This window comes from Balaenoptera musculus, chromosome 14 (assembly GCF_009873245.2).
Source record: "Balaenoptera musculus isolate JJ_BM4_2016_0621 chromosome 14, mBalMus1.pri.v3, whole genome shotgun sequence".
NCBI lineage: Eukaryota > Metazoa > Chordata > Mammalia > Artiodactyla > Balaenopteridae > Balaenoptera > Balaenoptera musculus.
The window spans coordinates 26,783,316-26,801,843 of NC_045798.1; the positions used below are offsets into that span (position 1 = coordinate 26,783,316).

The window sequence follows — 18,528 nt, forward strand, 5'->3', positions numbered from 1 at the left end:
CGAGCGGCGGCCTGGGCCAGGCGAGGTCAGGCGTCTTGCCCGGCCGCGACCACCATGACCAAGGACTCGCCCAGCCCTTCTGGCGGCGGCCGCGTGACACCCAAGAAGCCGGCTACTCCGGGCCCGGCGGCGGCGGCGCTGGAGGAGCAGAGGCGGGAGCTGGAGAAGCTGCGGGCCGAGCTGGAGGCGGAGCGGGCGCGCGGGCGGGAGGAGCGGCGGCGCTTCGCTGCCCAAGCGCGACAGCTGCGGGAGGAGGCCGAGCAGGAGCGGCAACAGCTGGTTGATCACCTGCGCTCCAAGTGGGAGGCGCAGCGCAGCCGGGAGCTGCGGCAGCTGCAGGAGGAGGTGCTGCGGGAGCGCGAGGCCGAGATCCGGCAGCTGCTGCGCTGGAAGGAGGCCGAGATGCGGCAGCTGCAGCAGCTGCTGCACCGCGAGCGCGATGGCATGGTGCGCGAGGCGCGGGAGCTGCAGCGCCAGCTGGCAGAGGAGCTGGTGAACCGCGGCTACTGCGGCCGCACGGGGGCGCCCGAAGACGCCGCAGCACAGTGCCGCTGTCGCCTGCAGGAAGTGCTGGCGCAGCTCCGCTGGGAAACGGACGGAGAGCAGGCCTCGCGCATCCGCCACCTGCAGGCGGCACTCGACGTGGAGCGCCAGCTCTTCCTCAAGTACATTCTGGAGCACTTCCGCTGGCACCCCGCCTTGTCCGGCATCCCCGACCCCCAGGCCGCGCATTCTTCAGAAGAGCCACCCCCTGAGGCCGCCGCCAAGTCCTCATGTCGACTAAAACCCCTTGACGGCCTGAGCGCGGGCGCCCGCGCGCGCTCCCGCTCCCTCGACCGGGTGCCCGCGGCGTGCTCCAACTCCCCGGACAGCGTGCTCCCCGCGCGCGCCAGCTCCCTCGATTCCTTGGCACCAGCACGTTCCCTCTCGCTCGACAGCACCCTGAGTCGCCCCAAGGCCCCCGAATCTTCCTCTCCAGACGCCTCCATCCCGGGGTCCCTGAGCCCCCCGCCGCCACTATCGGAGCGCAGGAGACCTAGCGACCCGCGAGGAGGGGAAGAGTCCGGGAGTCAGCCCTGCGAAGCCCTGAACCCCCTGCCGCCGGGCCCGGACTACCGCGAGCTGCTGAAGCAGAACTCAGAGCTGTCCGAGGCGCTGCAGGTGCTGGCGCGCCGCTGCTCCGGCCTGCGCGAAGAGAACCTGCAGCTGCGGCGCGCGGGCTTCTCCGACAAGGCGGACAAGAAGGTGAAGCGGCTCAAGGTGAAGCACGCCGAGCTGACTGGCCTCGCGCGGCGCCTGGAGGACCGGGCCCGCAAGCTGCAGGAGACCAACCAGCGTGCTGTGAGCGCGCCAGTGCCCGGCGAGAGCCGCGCGGGCCTGGAGCTGTGCCAGGCCTTCGCCCGCCAGCGTGCGCGGGACTTGTCGGAGCAGGCTAGCGTGCTGCTGACCAAGGACAAGCAGATCGAAGAGCTGCGGCAGGAGTGCCACCTGCTGCAGGCGCGCATCGCCTCGGGCCTCGGCAGCTCCCCGCTCGCTGCGGGGGGCGCCGCCTGCGCCCAGTGGCTCAACATCAGCGACCTGGACAGGCTGCAACGCGAGTCCCAGCGGGAGGTGCTGCGCCTGCAGAGGCAGTTGACCCTGCAGCAGGCCACCAGCAGCGCCCGGGCGGAGGCGGGCGGGCAGAGCGCGCCATGCGAGGAGGCGCGGAGCCAAGTACAGGCGCTGGAGCGCGAGCTGAGCGCGCAGCGGCGAGAGTGCGCGGAGCTGGGCGCGCAGGCGGCGGCGGCGCGGCGACGCGGCGAGGAGGCCGAGGCGAGGCTGCAGGCGGCGCTCAGCGAGGGCGCCTGGCTGGCGAAGGAGAACGCGCGGCTGCAGGCCCAGGCCGACTGGACGGGAAAGGTGGCGGCCGAGAACAAAGACGTGCGCGGGCAGCTGGGCCTCGCGTGCCGGGAGCGCAACGCCGCCGGCTTGCTGTCGGGGCAGCTGTTGCAGCAGGCGGCACGAGGGCAGGACAGGCAGCAACAGCTGCAGCACGACCAGCAGAAGGCCCTGTGTGATCTCCAGACGGCCTGGGAGGAGAGGCGGGCACTGCAGTGTCAGCCTGGTCACCCTCCCCGGGAACCCCGGGAGGCCCCGCCAGCCCCGGAGTCCCAAGTGAGAAGCAGTGGAAGAACCAAGTTGCAGCTAGGGCCTGAGGACCAAGCATCATCTCAGCCTAGCAGAGCCAAACAGGAGAAGAAGGAAGACTCCCTGCTGGAGAACCCAGTTGCCCTTGGGGAGGCAGCCAGTGCCCCCAAAGTGCCAGATAGAGTCCCAAGCAGCCGACCTCTGGACTCCAGGCCCCAGGCCAAGAAAACCAGCTCCCAGTCGAACTCCTCCTCTGAGGTGGAGTCCATGTGGGCCCCTGTGCCATCCTGCCCTACTCTGGACGTGGACACAGCCAACCAGGTGGAGGATCTGGAGCCCTATAACGTGTCCTCGACCCTGGAAGTGGGGGGTTCAGAGGCCCCCACCACCCCCATGTTCAAGGTCTTCCTGGCTCAGTATAGCTACAACCCATTTGAAGGGCCCAACGAGCACCCCGAGAGTGAGCTGCTGCTCACGGCTGGGGATTACGTGTATGTCTTTGGGGACATGGATGAGGACGGCTTCTACAAAGGGGAGCTTGAGGATGGCCGGCAGGGGCTGGTGCCATCCAACCTGGTGGAGCAGATTCCAGATAGTGACGTCCTGGGCTGCCTGCCCCATGAGTTCCCTGACCTTGGCCCCACTCGACTCCCAGCTGGGCAGGGCAAAGATTCGAAGGAAGACACTGGTCACAGCTTAGTACCTGGGAAAGCCCAGGGGACAGTGGACAGGGGGCCACACGCGACCGTGAGGGTGGGCTCCAAGACCGAAGTGGTAATAGAAATCTCAGATGCCAAGATGGAAGATGGCCGGCTGGGCTCTCAGCAGAGCATGGGCAAGCGGGGCTTCTCCAGACCTCTTCTGGGGACCAACAGTGTCTTTTGTGTGGCCCCTACGCAACTTTACCTGAAGAGTGTTGCAGCCACGTCAGCCGAGATCACCTGGGTTGGCAGCAGCCACCCCCACATGGTGTACCTGGATGACCTGGAGCGTGCCCTGACCCTAGCGGGCGTGAGCTGCTACACCTTCCACCACCTGCATCCCGGCACGAGGTACCAGGCGAGGGTGGAGGTGCACCCACCGTGGGACTCGCTGCCGGTGCACTGGGAAACAATGTCCTCCACCATCACCTTCAACACACCCTTGGCGGGCCCCCCTGACCCTCCGCTGGACGTGCTGGTGGAGCGCCACGCCTCACCGGGCCTCCTGGTGGTCAGCTGGCTCCCCGTGACCATCGACTCAGCTGGGTCCTCCAACGGAGTTCAGGTCACCGGCTATGCTGTGTATGCTGACGGGCTCAAGGTGGCAGAGGTGGCCGATGCCACCGCCGGGAGCATCCTGTTGGAATTTTCCCAGCTCCAGCTGCCACTGATGTGCCAGAAGATCTCGGTGAGAACCATGTCGTTCTGTGGAGAATCCCTGGATTCGGTGCCGGCTCAGATCCCTCACAACTGCGTCACCTGTCTCCGATTGCCAGAGATGTCTCCCTTTAGCTGCACCTGCGGGGACCCGTCCACCGGCAGAGTGACCTTCCCCATCTGCCCTCAGAGGCTGGTGCTGGCTCCCCCGAGGGCCAAGGCCAGTCCCCACAGCCCCGGAAGCTGCGGGGAGCCCCAGGCCAAGTTTCTAGAAGCATTCCCTGAAGACCCCCCAAGGAGGCAGTCCCCGACGCCCAGACTGAGTTCAGACGGAGAATTTCCAAGTGCAGGGTCAGGCAGCCAAGCCCAGAGGCCCACAGAGGCCCGGGAGCTCTCCAGAAAGGACCAGCTCTTCCAGAAGAGTCCCCGGAACCACAGGCCGCATCTGCCCCGGGGCCAGTCTCGGGGGGAAGAGAACCAGTACCGGCACATGGACACCAGCCAAAGCCCTGCTGCAGGAGTCATCTGTCCATCCCCTGAGTGTGGACCCAGGAAAGAGCCGTGTCAGGAGAAGGCTGCCCTTGAGAAGGTCCTCAGACAAAAGCAAGATGCCCCAGCATTCACCCCTCCCCAGCTGGGTACCAGCCAGCGATATGTGTCTGACTTCTGTGACATTCTGCAGGAGGAGGCAGGGCGCTTCAGTCTATGGGGCACAGAGGGGCGAGAGCAGAGGAAGGAGCTCAGGAGACAGAGCGGGCCAGGTCAGGCTCTGGGGGGCAAGAGAGAGGGCTGGTTCCAGGAGCCCAGCTTGGCGCTGTGTCCCGCTCCATCCAGCAGGATCATCAGGATGTCCAGGGGTGGCGCCCCACCGCTGGGAACGAGGGTGGACCCTCCAGCCAAGGTCTTTGTGGCCCTCTCTGATTACATCCCCCTGATGATGTCTGCCACCCCAGAGGCTGCAGAGGAGGAGCTGGCCTTCCGGAAAGGGCAGTTGCTGAGAGCGTGGGGCTCTCAGGACCCCCACGGCTTCTATCGTGGCGAACACAATGGGCAAGTGGGCAACATCCCCGGGCACCTGGTGGCCAAGATGGACACGGGCATGGAGTGGACTGGTCGGAGGTGGCATTTGCCGGGGCAAGGGTACCTGCCCTCCGTGGCCCACCTCGATGGCTTTGGGGGGCTTGGAGGCCCCCAGAGCTCCTTCCCCCTGCCGCAGGGGAGTCCCAGAAGGCCCTCACTGTGGACTCCAAAGACCATGGTGGCGGCTCTGGACTATGACCCCAGGGATGGGCCGGCAGGGGGCCTGGTGAAGGCCAAGCTGTCACTGAGGGTGGGGGATGTGGTCACTATCTATGGGCCTGTGGATGACAAGGGATTCTACTATGCAGAGTCGGGTGGCCACAGAGGCCTGGTCCCAGTCCACCTGCTGGATCACATGTCCCTCCAGGGAGAGTGAGTGCAGCTCCCCGCTGGGGTGGTGGCCTCTGGCCGGCTGCGCCCCACATGCGGACCCACCACCAAGCCCTCCTCACTTTGTGCGCAGCGCCTGCTCCATGCACCAATGCTCGGAACACTCGGCCGTCCCAGTCCTCCTGGCCTCAAGGGCAGCAGGGCTTAGGTCTGAATGGACCTGTTTCCAAAAGAAAGCAGAGCAAGTAGCCCCCGAGAGGCTGACAGGCTGGTAACCAGCAGGTTTTTGGAGAAGTGCCTTTTTCTGCTCCATCATCAGTACGCGTTTTCTTTAGGAATTTAGCCTTACTCACCCATTGCCTTGTATGAAAGTCTCAAGAGAAGCCTGCCTCTTAAAAAAAAAAAAAAAAAAAAAAAAGCGATCAGAATGTTATTTTTTCCATCTTTCGTTCAACTCCTCATTAAAATGTTCATAGAAAAAAGAAAAAGGATATTTTAGAAGTGAAAGCACAATGAAGGAACCAAGCCCACCTCTCCTCCCTCTCTGCAGACATGTTTCCCTGGCTGGTGGGGGAGGGTGCAAACCCTTTAGAGAGGCTCAGCTCAGCGTCGGCTGGCAGGGCCGCAGAGGGTCCAGCGAAGAGCCAAGGCTGAGAAGCAGGGCCCCACAGGCGGACTGTGTCCCTGGGGTCAGCCCTTTGTGGAGGGTGGGGTCAATGCCTCCCAGCTGGGGGTCCCCCTCTGTATCTTTCCCCAGCGCTTCTCACTTCTGAGGGGCCTCCCTGGGAGGGTGTGTCCACATTCACCCCATTTACAGAAGAGTCACTGAGACTCAGAGGGTCCCCTTGTCTCAGGTCACAGGGCTGCCGAGCTGCTTCCTCCCATGGTCCTCTGGGGGCTCCCACTCCAGAAGGTGGGGACCAAGGCTGGTCTTCATTCTTCTCTGCTTCTATTTGACGCTCCACTTTTCCCCACGTCCCCACTGCTGTCAAAGAAAGGGCACCACCTTCCCTGGGGGCAGGGGGAACCGATTGGAAGCATCCTGCCAGAAGGATTGGAGCCAAGAGCAGGTTCTCTGGGGAGTTGGTGAATCGGGTCCAGAAGTTTCCACTGTGCTGTCCCCTGGGCTGAGGTGGGAACAGGGAGGGGCAGGCCCAGGGGATGCCTCAACCCAACCTGCATTATCCTCAGAGAACATAGGAACCAGCGTGGAGGCCATGTGGTGCATGCACACACTCACCACTTGTGAGTGGAAGCTTCAGGTCTCAGCCTGGGAGGAAACTGTCCACTGAGGGCCATGACCACCCCCTCTCCCGCACAACCACCTGGCCTTCCAGTGAGAAGGTTGGCACAGAGTCTCCTCAGCTGGCTGGAGGGGCAACCCAGACTGGCTCACAATTTCTTTTTTTTTAAATTGGGATGAAATATACATACCATCAAATTTACCATCTCGACCATTTTTAAGTGTCCGGTTCCGTAGTGCTAAGTACATTCACAGTGTTGTGCAACCCATCTCCGGAATGTCTTTTCATCTTGCAAAACTGAAACTCTGCACCCACTACACGACAGCTTCCCACCCCCTCCCTCAGCCCCCGGTAACCTCTAATCTACTTTCTGTCTGTACGAATTTGACTACTCCAGGGAGGTCATGTAAGTGGACTTGCACAGTAAATTGTCTTTTGGTGTCTGGCTTATTTCACTGAGCATAATGTCCTCAAGTTTCATCCATGTTGTAGCAGGTGTCACAGTTTTGTTCCTTCTTAAGCCTGAATCATATTCCATTGTATAGATGGACCACATTTTGTTTATCCATTCATACATCGGGGTTGCTTCCACTTTTTGGGCCCTTGTGAATTATGCTGCTGTGAACACGGGTGTGCAAACGTCTCTCAGCTTTCACAATCTTTCACATCATCAGATCTTTGTGAGCTCACAACCCAGAATAGAACCTGAGGCCCATGAGGAACAAGAAAGCTGTTTTTGCAAGAGAGAACTACCCAGCCCCTCCCGGGGCCTGGGCTCAGGTTGGGGGGCTCAGTGGGCTTCCCACAGTCTGAGGGGGGGCACAAGTATGGTCCCCACCTACTGGAAGAGCAACGAGAGTTTAGCAAGAGGATAGAAGCTTAATCCAGCACTTTCAGAATTAAACACAGTAGCTGTCATTCCACGGGAACCACAAATGTAACCCAAGGAGAATTATGCTAGCCATATTGTCCCATCAGTTTTTACTTAACCTCCTCTCCTGACCATTGGCCAGCATCGCTCACCTTTTTTCTGATAGCTGCAGAGTAGTCTGTGTCACGGCCAGGAAGTGACACCCCACCCCTCCCTCCTGCCCCACCCTGCCTGTTTTTCTCCGTTGCCCTTACCCACACCTGGTATGTCACCTGTGGTTTTTCTACTGTCCGTGTTCCATCCCTACAGCCACCCCACCCCAGCTGGAATGTAAGCCCCATAAAGGCAGGGAGCTCTTTGGCTTGTTCATTGCCCGGCACATAGCAGATCCTCAATAAATACGCTTTCTCTAGTTGCGGAGAGCGGGGGCTACTCTTCGTTGCAGTGAGCCGGCTTCTCATTGCAGTGGCTTCTCTTGTTGCGGAGCACAGGCTCCAGGTGCGCGGGCTTCAGTAGTTGTGGCTCACGGGCTTAGTTGCTCTGCGGCACGTGGGATCTTCCCGGACCAGGGCTCGAACCTGTGTCCCCTGCATTGGCAGGCAGATTCTTAACCACCGCGCCACCAGGGAAGCCCAGAGCTAGCAATTTTTCATCATCCTCTGTGTGTGGCTCCTGTGCAGGGCTCCGGGGGTTCACATCATGTACTGGGCCTCCCCACCCTCTGGAATAGAGTCAGACATGGACCCCGGGAAGCAGAGGAAGGCTCTAATTCTGATCGCGGGCACTGGGGCAGGTGAGGAGGGAGTCATCCTAGGCGGAGGGAAGAGCAAAGGCCCCGACTCATGGGAATAATGAGCGATTGGACATTTGGGGAAACTCAGGGAGCAGTGGCACGGTCTTGGGGGGAGGGGATGGGGACAGGTGCCCACCTGCTGGCGAGGGCCCCCTCTCCTGGAAGGGTTTCAAAGTCAGTCCCCGGGCGCTTTCTCACGCCGCCACCAGGGGGCAGCCTGCGCGCACCGAGGGCTGCTCCGCGGGGACTGCGCCCCTGGGTCAGGGCAGCAGGAAAAGTCTCTGATGCTGTAGGCTTGGGACTCAGGCCCCGCCCAGCCCTGTTCTCTCCCTGCCCTCTCCCCAGAGCACCCTGGGGGGTCCCCCATGTACCCACAGGAGCCATCCTTCTTCCATCCTTGGGGAGACTGGCCAACCCCAGTGTCCCCAAGGCCACGGGAAGTGTCAGTGAATGAGTAAAGAAACGCAGGGCTTGGCAGGCTGGGGGAGGCCACTGAGCAGCCACCTGGGTCTGAACCCTAGCCTGCCAGTGGACAGCTGGGAGGCCTCTCTGAGCCTCAGTTTCCTCATCTGTGGCAGGGCTGGGGCAGGAGGGTTGATTTGAGCAGGTCATATGTACTGAGCACGTGGCCCAGAGTCAGGACCCAAAGGAAGACCAAAGAAGCTGGTGAGGGCACAGGTGATGGGGGTGTGGGTCGGTAGCAGGGCAGATAGTTCTGGGCCCACGTCTCTTCCCCCTGGGGCCCTGAGGTCCTGAAGGCTTTGAGCAGGGGCAGGGGGAGGCCACACAGGTGCAGCAAGGTGAGCAGCTGAAGAAGAGCAGATGCCTGGCCGGGGCCCCTCCTGACTGACCAGACGACCTGGAGGCCCAAAGCCTGTCCAGGCCTGCCCAGGAAGGGATGGGGGATGGAAGGATGGAAGCTCAGCTGGCCAGAGGGCAGAGGGAGCTATGGAGTGGGCAAACGGGCAGTATCCGGAGAGTCCAGAGAGTTCTGGAGCTAGGGTCACTGAGCCTGTCCTGGCGCCAGCCACTTCTGCCTGGGGGCCTCTGGCCAGGGCCCAGCACATCGCCAGCCCTCCCCCCAGTCTTTTCTCGTCAGGGACCTCATGTCCCATTCTCGCTCCCCACAATGTCGGCCTGATTTACCCCCCTTCACCGACAAGTAGACAAGAGCTGCACCCACAAACCAGCCTGAAGATGGCCATGTGGCTCCTCCAGCCCTTCCGGAGGCTCACCTGCTGTGGGGAACCCCATCCTGCTGGGGGCCCCTGGGACCAGCCCATCCTCCCTCTCTTTCTCTCAGTGACTGCTCTCTGCCAATGTGCATATTCAAAACATAATGTTAGGGTGGGAGGGAGGGAGATGCAGGAGGGAAGAGATATGGGGATATATGTGTATGTATAGCTGATTCACTTTGTTATAAAGCAGAAACTAACACACCATTGTAAAGCAATTATACTTCAATAAAGATGCTAAAAAAAAAAAAAAGTTGATATCCAAAATGTCAATTCTGACTTCTCAAGAAAATATTAAATTATTATGTTCAGAATAATTAAAAAAACAAAAAACAAAAAACATAATGTTAACTGATCAATTCCAGAGTCCTTATATGAAATCTGTGTTCATAAGAGCAACACAGCATGGAGGTCACAACATAAAAAGCTCAGAGACACCTCCGAGGCCCATTTGAAGCTCATTTCACCTTTTGGTCAACACCCTGTCTCCCTGTCTCACCCCCTGGAGGTCGGATTTGGAAGCAGGGTTGGGGCTGGCGGGGGGTCAGGGGTTCCCCCTAAGGTAGATCCCGCTGGGCCACCTCAGGTCTTGTGAAACCGACAATATCGCCAGGTGAGGCTGGCTCCAGACCCTGGGCACGGAGGGTTCCTGGGGCTGTGGTGACACCAGGGACACCCCAGCTAGTCCCACAGGAACGGACCCATGGCAGACCCCACCAGTCTGTCCCAGTTCCGATGGCTGGGGGGGGGGTCTGTCATGCGTCTGTTCTGGGACCCATGAACAGAACAGAGGCTCCCCCTCTCTCAAAAGCCCTGGCCTCTGATACCTGGCTACGGGCCCCATTGTGCTCTGGGCCCTCAGGGAAATTCCCTTTCGATCCTCCGGTAACTGACCACCTGATGTGCTGTGCCTGCCTGGCTGGACATCCAGGACACTGACCTCAGCCTGAGGGACCCCATGGGCCACGTCCCCTTGGTCAGGGTGCTTTGGTCAAAGGGGGCTCACCTGGAGGCTTGGACCCTCCTGCTCAGTTTCCTCTTTTCTAAAATGGGCCTTCCAGCTGCCCGGCCCCTTCAGCCAGCTCACTCCGGATGTCCTTCACAAGTGCCCTCCTTTGCGTCTTGGGGCCATCTTCCCCACCTTCCCCATCCCACCTGCCCCCACTGGATTCGGCTGCCCCTCCCAGGTGCATGGACAGCCTCCAGGCACAGCCCGAATGGCCTGGAATTACTCATTAACTCTGCTGCTTCCCCTATCAGACTGGGTCCTCCTCGAGCCCTCCGTGCAGGCATCGTGACCTGGCGACATGGCGTGGAGCAGACATCAAACTGGACGCCGCCTTAAGAAAGGGTTGGCCTGGGGCTCCTGGTGGCCGCACTTCCCAATGAGACCTGGCCTGTATGGAGCCCTCACCATGTGCCTCAGCTTATGTATGCTCGAGGCCACCTTATCCAGGGGGTATAATTATTTCCCCTTTTTACAGATGGAGAAACTCGGGCTCAGAGATGGGAGGTCATTCATCAAGGTCGTTCAGCAAGTTGGTGGCAGAGCAGGGGGTCTGAGCCCAGGTGTGTCCCTTTGCCCCTTGCCCTTATCTATCTGGAGGATTCCTTCCCCCAGCCTGGGGGCAGGGCCTGGGTCTAGGGAGGAGGCCAGAGGGAGGGATAGTCAGGAATTCAAATTGGTAGAGCTGGTGGGGGCGGGCTGGAGTGCCTGGGAGTGGCCAGCAGTTAGGGCTTGGGCAACAGGGCCCTCTGTGTGCGGGACGCCGGGGGAGGGGGGGGCAGCTGGGCAGGTACAGACTCTGCTGAGTCAGAGATGCCCCAGGGTCTCCAGGGGGAGGCGTCTGGCAGGTGGCGCTGGCTGGGGCCAGTGAAGGCACCCCAGGGTGGTGGGCCAAGGGGTAGAATTGGGCGCTGAGGCCCCACCCCAGGATCATTGGGATTTAAGGAGAAAGAGGCCTCCGAGAGGGCAGAGGGCCACATTTTCCAGATGGAGGGAGTGGTCAGCCCCACAAGGTCAGGCAAGATAAGGGCCGTTGGGCCCAGCCTCCCTCGTGACTGTGACCAGAGCCTGCTGTCCCAGCCCAGGGGCTTCCTGATGTCCAGGCCACGAGGGAGCTGGCCCCTCCCCTACTGCACAGGAAGCCCCACTAGGCCCTGCTGAGGGAGGAGGCTCCCCAAAGAAAACTGCAAAGCTGGAATTTGGAAATTCCAAGCGCTCCCCACCCTGTGCAGCCTTGGTCCACCACCATCCCTCTGGTGATCCAGCAGAGCCCCCAGGACACTGCCCCCCGCTGGGATTCAGGAGGGGCCGGCCTTCTCCACTCCTGCCCCCTCCTCCTTCTGCCCACCTCTTCCCACTCCTCGGTTGGAGGTTCTGCTGGGCTTCTGCTTGCCCACCCAAGCCCAGTGAGTAGACACTGCTATCAGCACCATTTCACAGGTGGGAAAACTAAGACTGATGGCTATCAGTTCTAGCGCAGCCAGCTGGTCAGTGGCACGGCCAGGATTTGGATCCTGGTCCAATTGCCTCCCCATGGGCTTCCCCCAGAAACAGACCTGCCAGCCTTGGTCTACACCCTCCCCAACTCAGAGTGACAACAGGGCCCCCTCCTTCATCCGTCCATTCCCCTGGGCCAGGTGCAGGGGCCGCAGCTTCCTGCAGACAGACCCCACAACAGACCCTGCCAGTCTAATGGTGGAGGCAACCAGGAAACTGAAGAGCAAGGTGGGGGGTGATCAGGAGCGGGAGGCCCAGGCCTGGGGGAGTTTGCAAGCAAGTAGGGGGCAGGCAAAGCTTCCCAAGAAAGGGAGGCTTCACTGAGATTTTTTTTTTCTTTAATTCCTGATTATTTTTCTTTCTTTCTTTCCTTTTTTTTATTAATTTTTTTTGGCCGTGCCACGCGGCATGTGGGATCTTAGTTCCCCAACCAGGGATCGAACCCACGCCCCCTTCAGTGGAAGCTCAGAGTCTTACCCATTGGACCACCGGGGAATTCCCTATTTTTCTAAAAAATAAAAATAATACATAGACGTGATGTAACAATTCCAACAATACAGGAGCACCTTGAGTTAAATGTGAAGACTCCCCACCCCTCCCCACCTCCTCCTCCCATGGGTCTCTTGCCCTGGCTTTCTTTAGGAATTTAACAACCACATATAGGAATGGAAACACATATATAATTTCTGAAAACCAGAAATGTGATTACATCGTCCACACTGTTCTGGATCTTGCTTCTCCCACTTAGAAGAATGTCTTGGCCAATGTAACAGTAAACCTTTCACCCCTCCTGGCCTGTCTGCCTAGGGACAGTGCTACACCTTCAGCTGGGCTCCAGGGCTGTCTTGCCTCCCCTGGGTGATCGGTGGACTGGGCTCCTCTGCACGCCTCCCGCGCAAATTTGTTCAAGACCCTGGAAGCTGGCCTGGGCTGGCGACGCTCCCCACCTCTTGACTCTCATCACGCCCCCACAGTCCCCTGTGCTTGGCACCTGTCCTGCCAGCCTCCTCTGGGTGCCTCAAAAAGCCTTCTCTCCCTTCAGGAGTTTGTACCTGCTGCTCCCCTGCCTGGCCTCACCCTGCCTCCCACCCAAAGTCTGGCCTTTGGGTCTCAGCTATTAATTCACACATGAACCAAATCGCTACTGATCACAGTCCTAGGCACCGGCTGCAGCAGTGAACCGTGGATGAGCAATAGGGTCATCACGGATGGTGCAGGGATGGAGAGGGAAACGGAGTGAGGATAAAGAGTGAAAAATGGCCGGGCCTGGAGAGGCGCTGGAGCTGATGATGCTGAGGAATGGCGTGCCGGGCAGAGGGCACCACATGGCCCCGCCAGCCAGGGCAGGACCTTTTGAAGCAGCCTGCACCGCTCCCAGCCCTGTCCAGCCCTGCTGTGAGCATTCTCTCATCTCCCCCCTTGACCTTGGTCCGCTGGGCCCCCTGTGTGCTGTTCACTAGCCTGTGCCCACCTCCTTCCTCCTCAGTGTCGGCAACTGTGGCTTGAATGACCATCAGGGGCTGTGGCCTCTTTTGGGCTCAGGGTGCCTGGCTCTGCCTGGGGCTGTGGGATTACAAAGTGAGGGGAGGGGGCTAGTGAGGGAAGGGCCCTGTCACAAGGCAGGGCCTTAACTGGAGAGAATGTGCACGTCAGGGGCCTTTCTTCAGATGCTGGCTGTTTCAAGAGGCTACACCGAGCTCTTGCCTGTCGGGGGGCCTGGGTCAAGCTCTGCTGTGTAACCTTGGGCAGGTGACCTTAACCTCTTTGAGCCTCAGTTTTCTCATCTATAAAATGGGGTAGTAACACTCCCCTCTCAGAGGTGGTGTTGAAGAGTAGCAAGCCCATGTGTGTGAAGTGCTTGCCTGTCCCTAGAGTGAGGAACCAATGTTGGCAGCCAATATCAGCAGCTCAAATTTGGGTGGGGCTGCTGCTCTTGCAAGAGAAATTCTGCTTCCCCGTTGGGCAGCCTGAATGCCAAGTTGCTGCAGTGCCACTTTCTCCCCTGTGTGTACCACGTGCCATGCAACCCTTGTGACAAGGAATGAATGAAGCCCACAGGGCTTGGGAAGCAGCAGGTGGGGTACATTGCTGCAGGAGGGAAGTGGGGTCGGGAGGAAACCCATTCACTCATTCCTTTGACTTTTCATTGAGCGCCTGTGTTTTTTTTGTTCTTTTTGTTTTTATTTTTTAAATTTTTTGGCCATGTTGCACAGCATGTGGGATCTTAGTACCCCGACCAGGGATTGAAGCTGCTCCCCCTGCAGTGGAAGCATGGAGTCTTAACCACTGGACTACCGGGGAAGTCCCTGAGCACCTGTTTGATGTCAGGCTTGAGCCGGGTTGGTACTGGGTCTACAAGAAGGAACAAGACAGTCTTCCTGCCCTCAAGACACCTGTCCAGCAGCAGCAGCAGCAGCAGCAGGACTGGATCAGGGTGAACAGCCTGGGATTGGGGAGGGGGGACTTCCTGAAGGAGATGACGTCGGAGCTGGGTAGGAGTTCTCCAGGCAGAGGTGGGGAGGAGGAAGAAGGGTGGCTCAGGCAGCAGGAGCCCTGGGTGCCAATGCCCAGAGGTGGGAGGAGAAATCACAGCATGTACAAGGAACAGAGTTTTCTGATACAGGTTGGGGCGGGGGGTGGGGGAGGAGAGGTGAGATGTGATATTGTATGGGACATATTTATACTAAAATATTATTAGTTGTTTATCTGAAATGCAAATTTTAACTGGGCATCCTGTATTTTTTTATTTGTTATATCTTGCTGTCACGTTAAGAAGCAGCAGTTTACCCTTTTGGGATATTTTGTGTGTTTTTCTTTCTTTCTTTCTTCCTTCCTTCCTTCCTTCCTTTCTTTCTTTTCTTTCTTCATTTTTTATTGAGATGAGATGATGGTAAAAGTAGCAGATCAGGGGGAGGGATAAATCAGGAATTTGGGAGGAACAGATACACACTACTATACAGAAAATAGATAAACAACAAGGACCTACTGTATAGCACAGGGAACTCTATTTGATATCTTGTAATAACCTATATGGGAAAAGAACTTGAGAAAGAATACATGTATATATTCATATACATATATATGTATCTGAATCACTTTGCTGTACACCTGAAACTAACACAACATTGTAAATTAGCTATACTTCAATTAAAAAAAAAAAAGTAGCAGATCAGCTCTCCTGCCTGGCTTGAGCCATCCTACACCGACATAGCGACATAGCAATCGTAGTTACTTTACCTAGGACTTGCCAGAGCCTGACTCGACTCTACCTGCCCAGCTTCATCTCATTGAATCCTCCCAGGAGCCCCAGGGGCAGGTGCCATTATTATTCCCAAATGACTGATGGGGGAAGATGATCAGAGAGGTTAGGTCCTGTACTAGACACACAGAATCCAGAGGGAGTTGGGACAAAAAAACACACCTCATTCTCACTGGTTCTCCCATCCCTGCCACTATGTGGTTTTTATATTTCCACATTACTTTCCACCCAGATATAGTTTTACGGGGTTGCTGTTAGCGAAAACAAAATTTTGAAATCTGCTATTTTCACTTAATATTATATCAAAACTTCCCAAGTTTTTTTTTAATATTTATTTATTTATTTATTTTATTATTTATTTATTATTTATTTTGGCTGCTCTGGGTCTTAGTTGCAGCATGTGGGCTTCTAAGTTGTGGCATGCATGCGGGATCTAGTTCCCCCACGAGGGATCGAACCCAAGGCCCCTGTATTGGGAGCGCAGAGTCTTACCCACTGGACCACCAGGGAAGTCCCCCACCACCCCCAACTTTTTAAGTGTGTCTATGTAATGATATTGCACTAGAAGCAGAAGCGTAACCATGCTTGGATTTTATGAAGTGCTTGACTGGAAGTCAAGCTTGGGGGTGGCCCCTGGAGGTGGGGACACCATGCAAGGCTACCCAGTAACCAGGACAGAGATGGTGAGAGTCTAGCTCACTGTGATTTAGAAATCTGCCCCCCAACCCAGACATCTTTTTTCCTGGCTTTAAAAAATATGTACTAAGTATGCAGAATTTGGAATGTTTTGGAAAGTTAAAGAAGCAGGAAAAATAAAACCTCACGCTCAGGATCTGAATTGCTACATCATTTTGGGTAAGTATACCTGGCAGGACCTATTCAAGTTGAAAACACCCACATATCACTAAACCCATAGATTCTACTTCTAGAAAACTATTCTACACAAGTAAGATCTTTTTTGGTAAGACGTGAAGAGACACATGTTGACATCAGAGTAGGAAGTGTAGATGCACAGGTGTTAACGTTACTTCAGAGTGCAGACTGGGGAGAGGAGAATTAGTAACTTTTAAAACATGTAGGGACTTCCCTGGTGGCTCAGTGGTTAAGAATCCGCCTGCCAATGCATGAGACACGGGTTCGAGCCCTGGTCCGGGAAGATCCCACGTGCCGCGGAGCAACCAAGCCCATGAGCCACAACTACTGAGCCTGTGCTCTAGAGCCCGAGAGCCACAACTACTGAGCCCTTATGTCACAACTACTGAAGCCTGCGCGCCTAGAGCCCGTGCTCTGCAACAAGAGAAGCCACGGCAATGAGAAGCCTGTGCGCCGCAACAAAGAGTAGCCCCCACTGCCCGCAACTAGAGAAAGCCCGCGCACAGCAACGAAGACTCAACACAGCCAAAACTAACTAAATAAATAAATTTATATTTAAAAAACACACACTAAAATATATCCGTGTATTAAAAAAAATCCCAAACCCTAGGAAGAACCTCTGTAAATATTTTGATGTATTTTCTTCATTTGCTTTTCCACGGATCAATATTTTGCATGCATCAGGTACATACAATTTTGTAGTTTGCTTCTTTCTTTTCTTTTTTTTTTTTTTTGCTTCATATCATTTGCATGCTTCCAAATTGTAAAATGGTATTTATAAATACCATTCGTAGTGACTGTTTACCATTCCATCATGTGGACCATTTAACCAATCCCCTATTGTCATTTACTTTGTGTATTATTTTGTCATTATTATAAATGACACTTTAAAAATATGATCACACATTAATTTTAAAAATATTTTATTGAAATATAGTTGATTTATAGTGTGTTAGTTTCAGGTGTACAGCAAAGTGGTTCAGTTATATATATATATAAATATATAAATATTTTTTTACATTCTCTTCCATTATAGGTTATTACAAGATATTGAGAATCATTACTCATACATTAATTTTCAAATGCAAATGAAACGAGTGACCAGTGAGTACCTGTAAGTCTCAGGTGTGCTCCTGGCACCAGGGTTCCAAATCCAAGCTTACAGTCTGGTTAGAGAGACCGACCATCTAGCATACAGTCTACAAATGCAGTTAATTTCCTTAAAACAAAATCCCAGAAGAGGAATTACTGGTCCAAGGGGGTATGCTCATTTTAAAAGATTTTTATTTTTGGCTCTTACTGCCAAATTCATGTCCATGAATTTTTTTTTTAATAATTTTTTTTTTTTAAACTTTGGGTTTATATATTTATGGCTGTGTTGGGTCTTCGTTTCTGTGCGAGGGCTTTCTCTAGTTGCGGCAAGTGGGGGCCACTCTTCATCGCGGTGCGCGGGCCTCTCACTGTCGCGGCCTCTCTTGTTGTGGAGCACAGGCTCCAGATGCACAGGCTCAGTAATAGTGGCTCATGGGCTTAGTTGCTCTGCGGCATGTGGGATCCTCCCAGACCAGGGCTCGAACCTGTGTCCCCTACATGGGCAGGCAGATTCTCAACCACTGCGCCACCAGGGAAGCCCCGTTTGTGAATTTTGAGGCAACTTATATGCTTCCAGTAGTATAGGAGAGTGATTACCCAGCAGACCCCTGACTGTGTTTGAAGGTTATCATTTGAAACTGATTTCCAATTTGTTAAAAAAGCAAAGAAAAAAGTTTTAATTTGCTTGTCTTTGGTTAGTAGGGCATTGACAGCTTTTCAGTAGTTTCTTCAAATAGTCCTCCACTGAGCTCCATTCCAGGGATGTTTCTTTGCTTCTTCACTGATGTTTGATACTTCCTTTTTCATCACGTTCTTACCATTTCTGGGATCTGTTTGTAGGCTTTCTGTTTCTGGGTCAGATTGCCCTGAGTTGAGTACAGTAGCTTCACAGTTTGTTTTAATACGTTAGGGCAAGTCCACCCTTGTTCCTTTTTCTGTTCCCAAGGAGGGAAATGATAGCTGTTTGGGGTTATTTACTCTTCCAGGTGAAGTGAGAATTTTGTTAAGTGTCGGAACCGTCCTGCTAGGGTTGCATTAAAAGTACATGTTTATTTGGAAGAACGAGGCCACAGTCAGCCTTCCCGGGTAGTCTCGATTCCAGTCTTGACTGGTAAATCTGGGCCCCTCACAGGCTTTAGCTGGCTCGTCCTATTATTTGGTGTCCAAAGTGGGGAGAGGTTCACCAAGTGACCCCTAGAGCAGCGTCGCGGCCCCCGGCGCGCTCCAGCCCCTCCGAACAGCCTGGGTCCGGCCGGCCGGCCTGGGGGCATCGCTTGACCCCGGGGGCCTGCGAGGGGCTGCGGCCACCGGAAGGGGCTGGCTGAGCTCGGCGAGTGGCGACCTCCGCGCCCTCGGAGCAGGTAGGGCCGGCGGGGCTGCGCGGGACCGCGGGCGGTGGGCCGGGCCGGGGGCTTCCTTCTCCGGACACGGAGGCCCAGGACCCCAGACCGCACCACGCCGTCTGCAGCCCGCGGCTGCGCGGTGACGCTGGCCGCCCGCGGGGGCACGGAGCGGGACTGCCAGGGGTCAGGGTCAGGCTCAAGAAGTGTAGGCTCCCAGTGTGGGGGCCGAGCCCCCATCCGAGGGGTGCAGTCCGGTGTTCCGGGGCTGAGGTCGCGGCGCCACCCCCGCACCCGCGGTCGGTCGGCCACACGCCGAGGTCAGGGTCGGGGTCCCGGCTCCGGGTCCCGGCTCCTTCCGCGCGCCCCTCCCCCACGGCGCCGCCGCGCGGCCGCCTAGGCCCCGCCCAGGCCCCGCCCAGG

The 18,528-nt window shown here is 56.5% G+C and overlaps 1 protein-coding gene across 1 annotated transcript; it reads left to right on the top strand.

The window, feature by feature from the left end:
- Positions 1–54: 54 nt before the first annotated feature.
- Positions 55–18,505, top strand: LOC118880082 (RIMS-binding protein 3A-like). The gene is made up of 4 exons (XM_036823437.1): positions 55–4,937; positions 13,870–14,033; positions 18,007–18,126; positions 18,234–18,505. Exons 1-4 carry the CDS (start codon positions 55–57, stop codon positions 18,503–18,505), a joined length of 5,439 nt encoding a protein of 1,812 aa, XP_036679332.1.
- The last annotated feature ends 23 nt before the right edge of the window (positions 18,506–18,528 follow it).

Bases quoted from the DNA above. Each gene is read 5' to 3' on its own strand.
- LOC118880082 (XM_036823437.1), top strand. From the start codon at position 55: ATGACCAAGGACTCGCCCAGCCCTTCTGGCGGCGGCCGCGTGACACCC. The intron at 14,034-18,006 runs GTAGGAGTTCTC...CCCTCCGAACAG, and splicing joins GGAGATGACGTCGGAGCTGG to CCTGGGTCCGGCCGGCCGGC. The intron at 18,127-18,233 runs GTAGGGCCGGCG...CGCCGTCTGCAG, and splicing joins CCTCCGCGCCCTCGGAGCAG to CCCGCGGCTGCGCGGTGACG.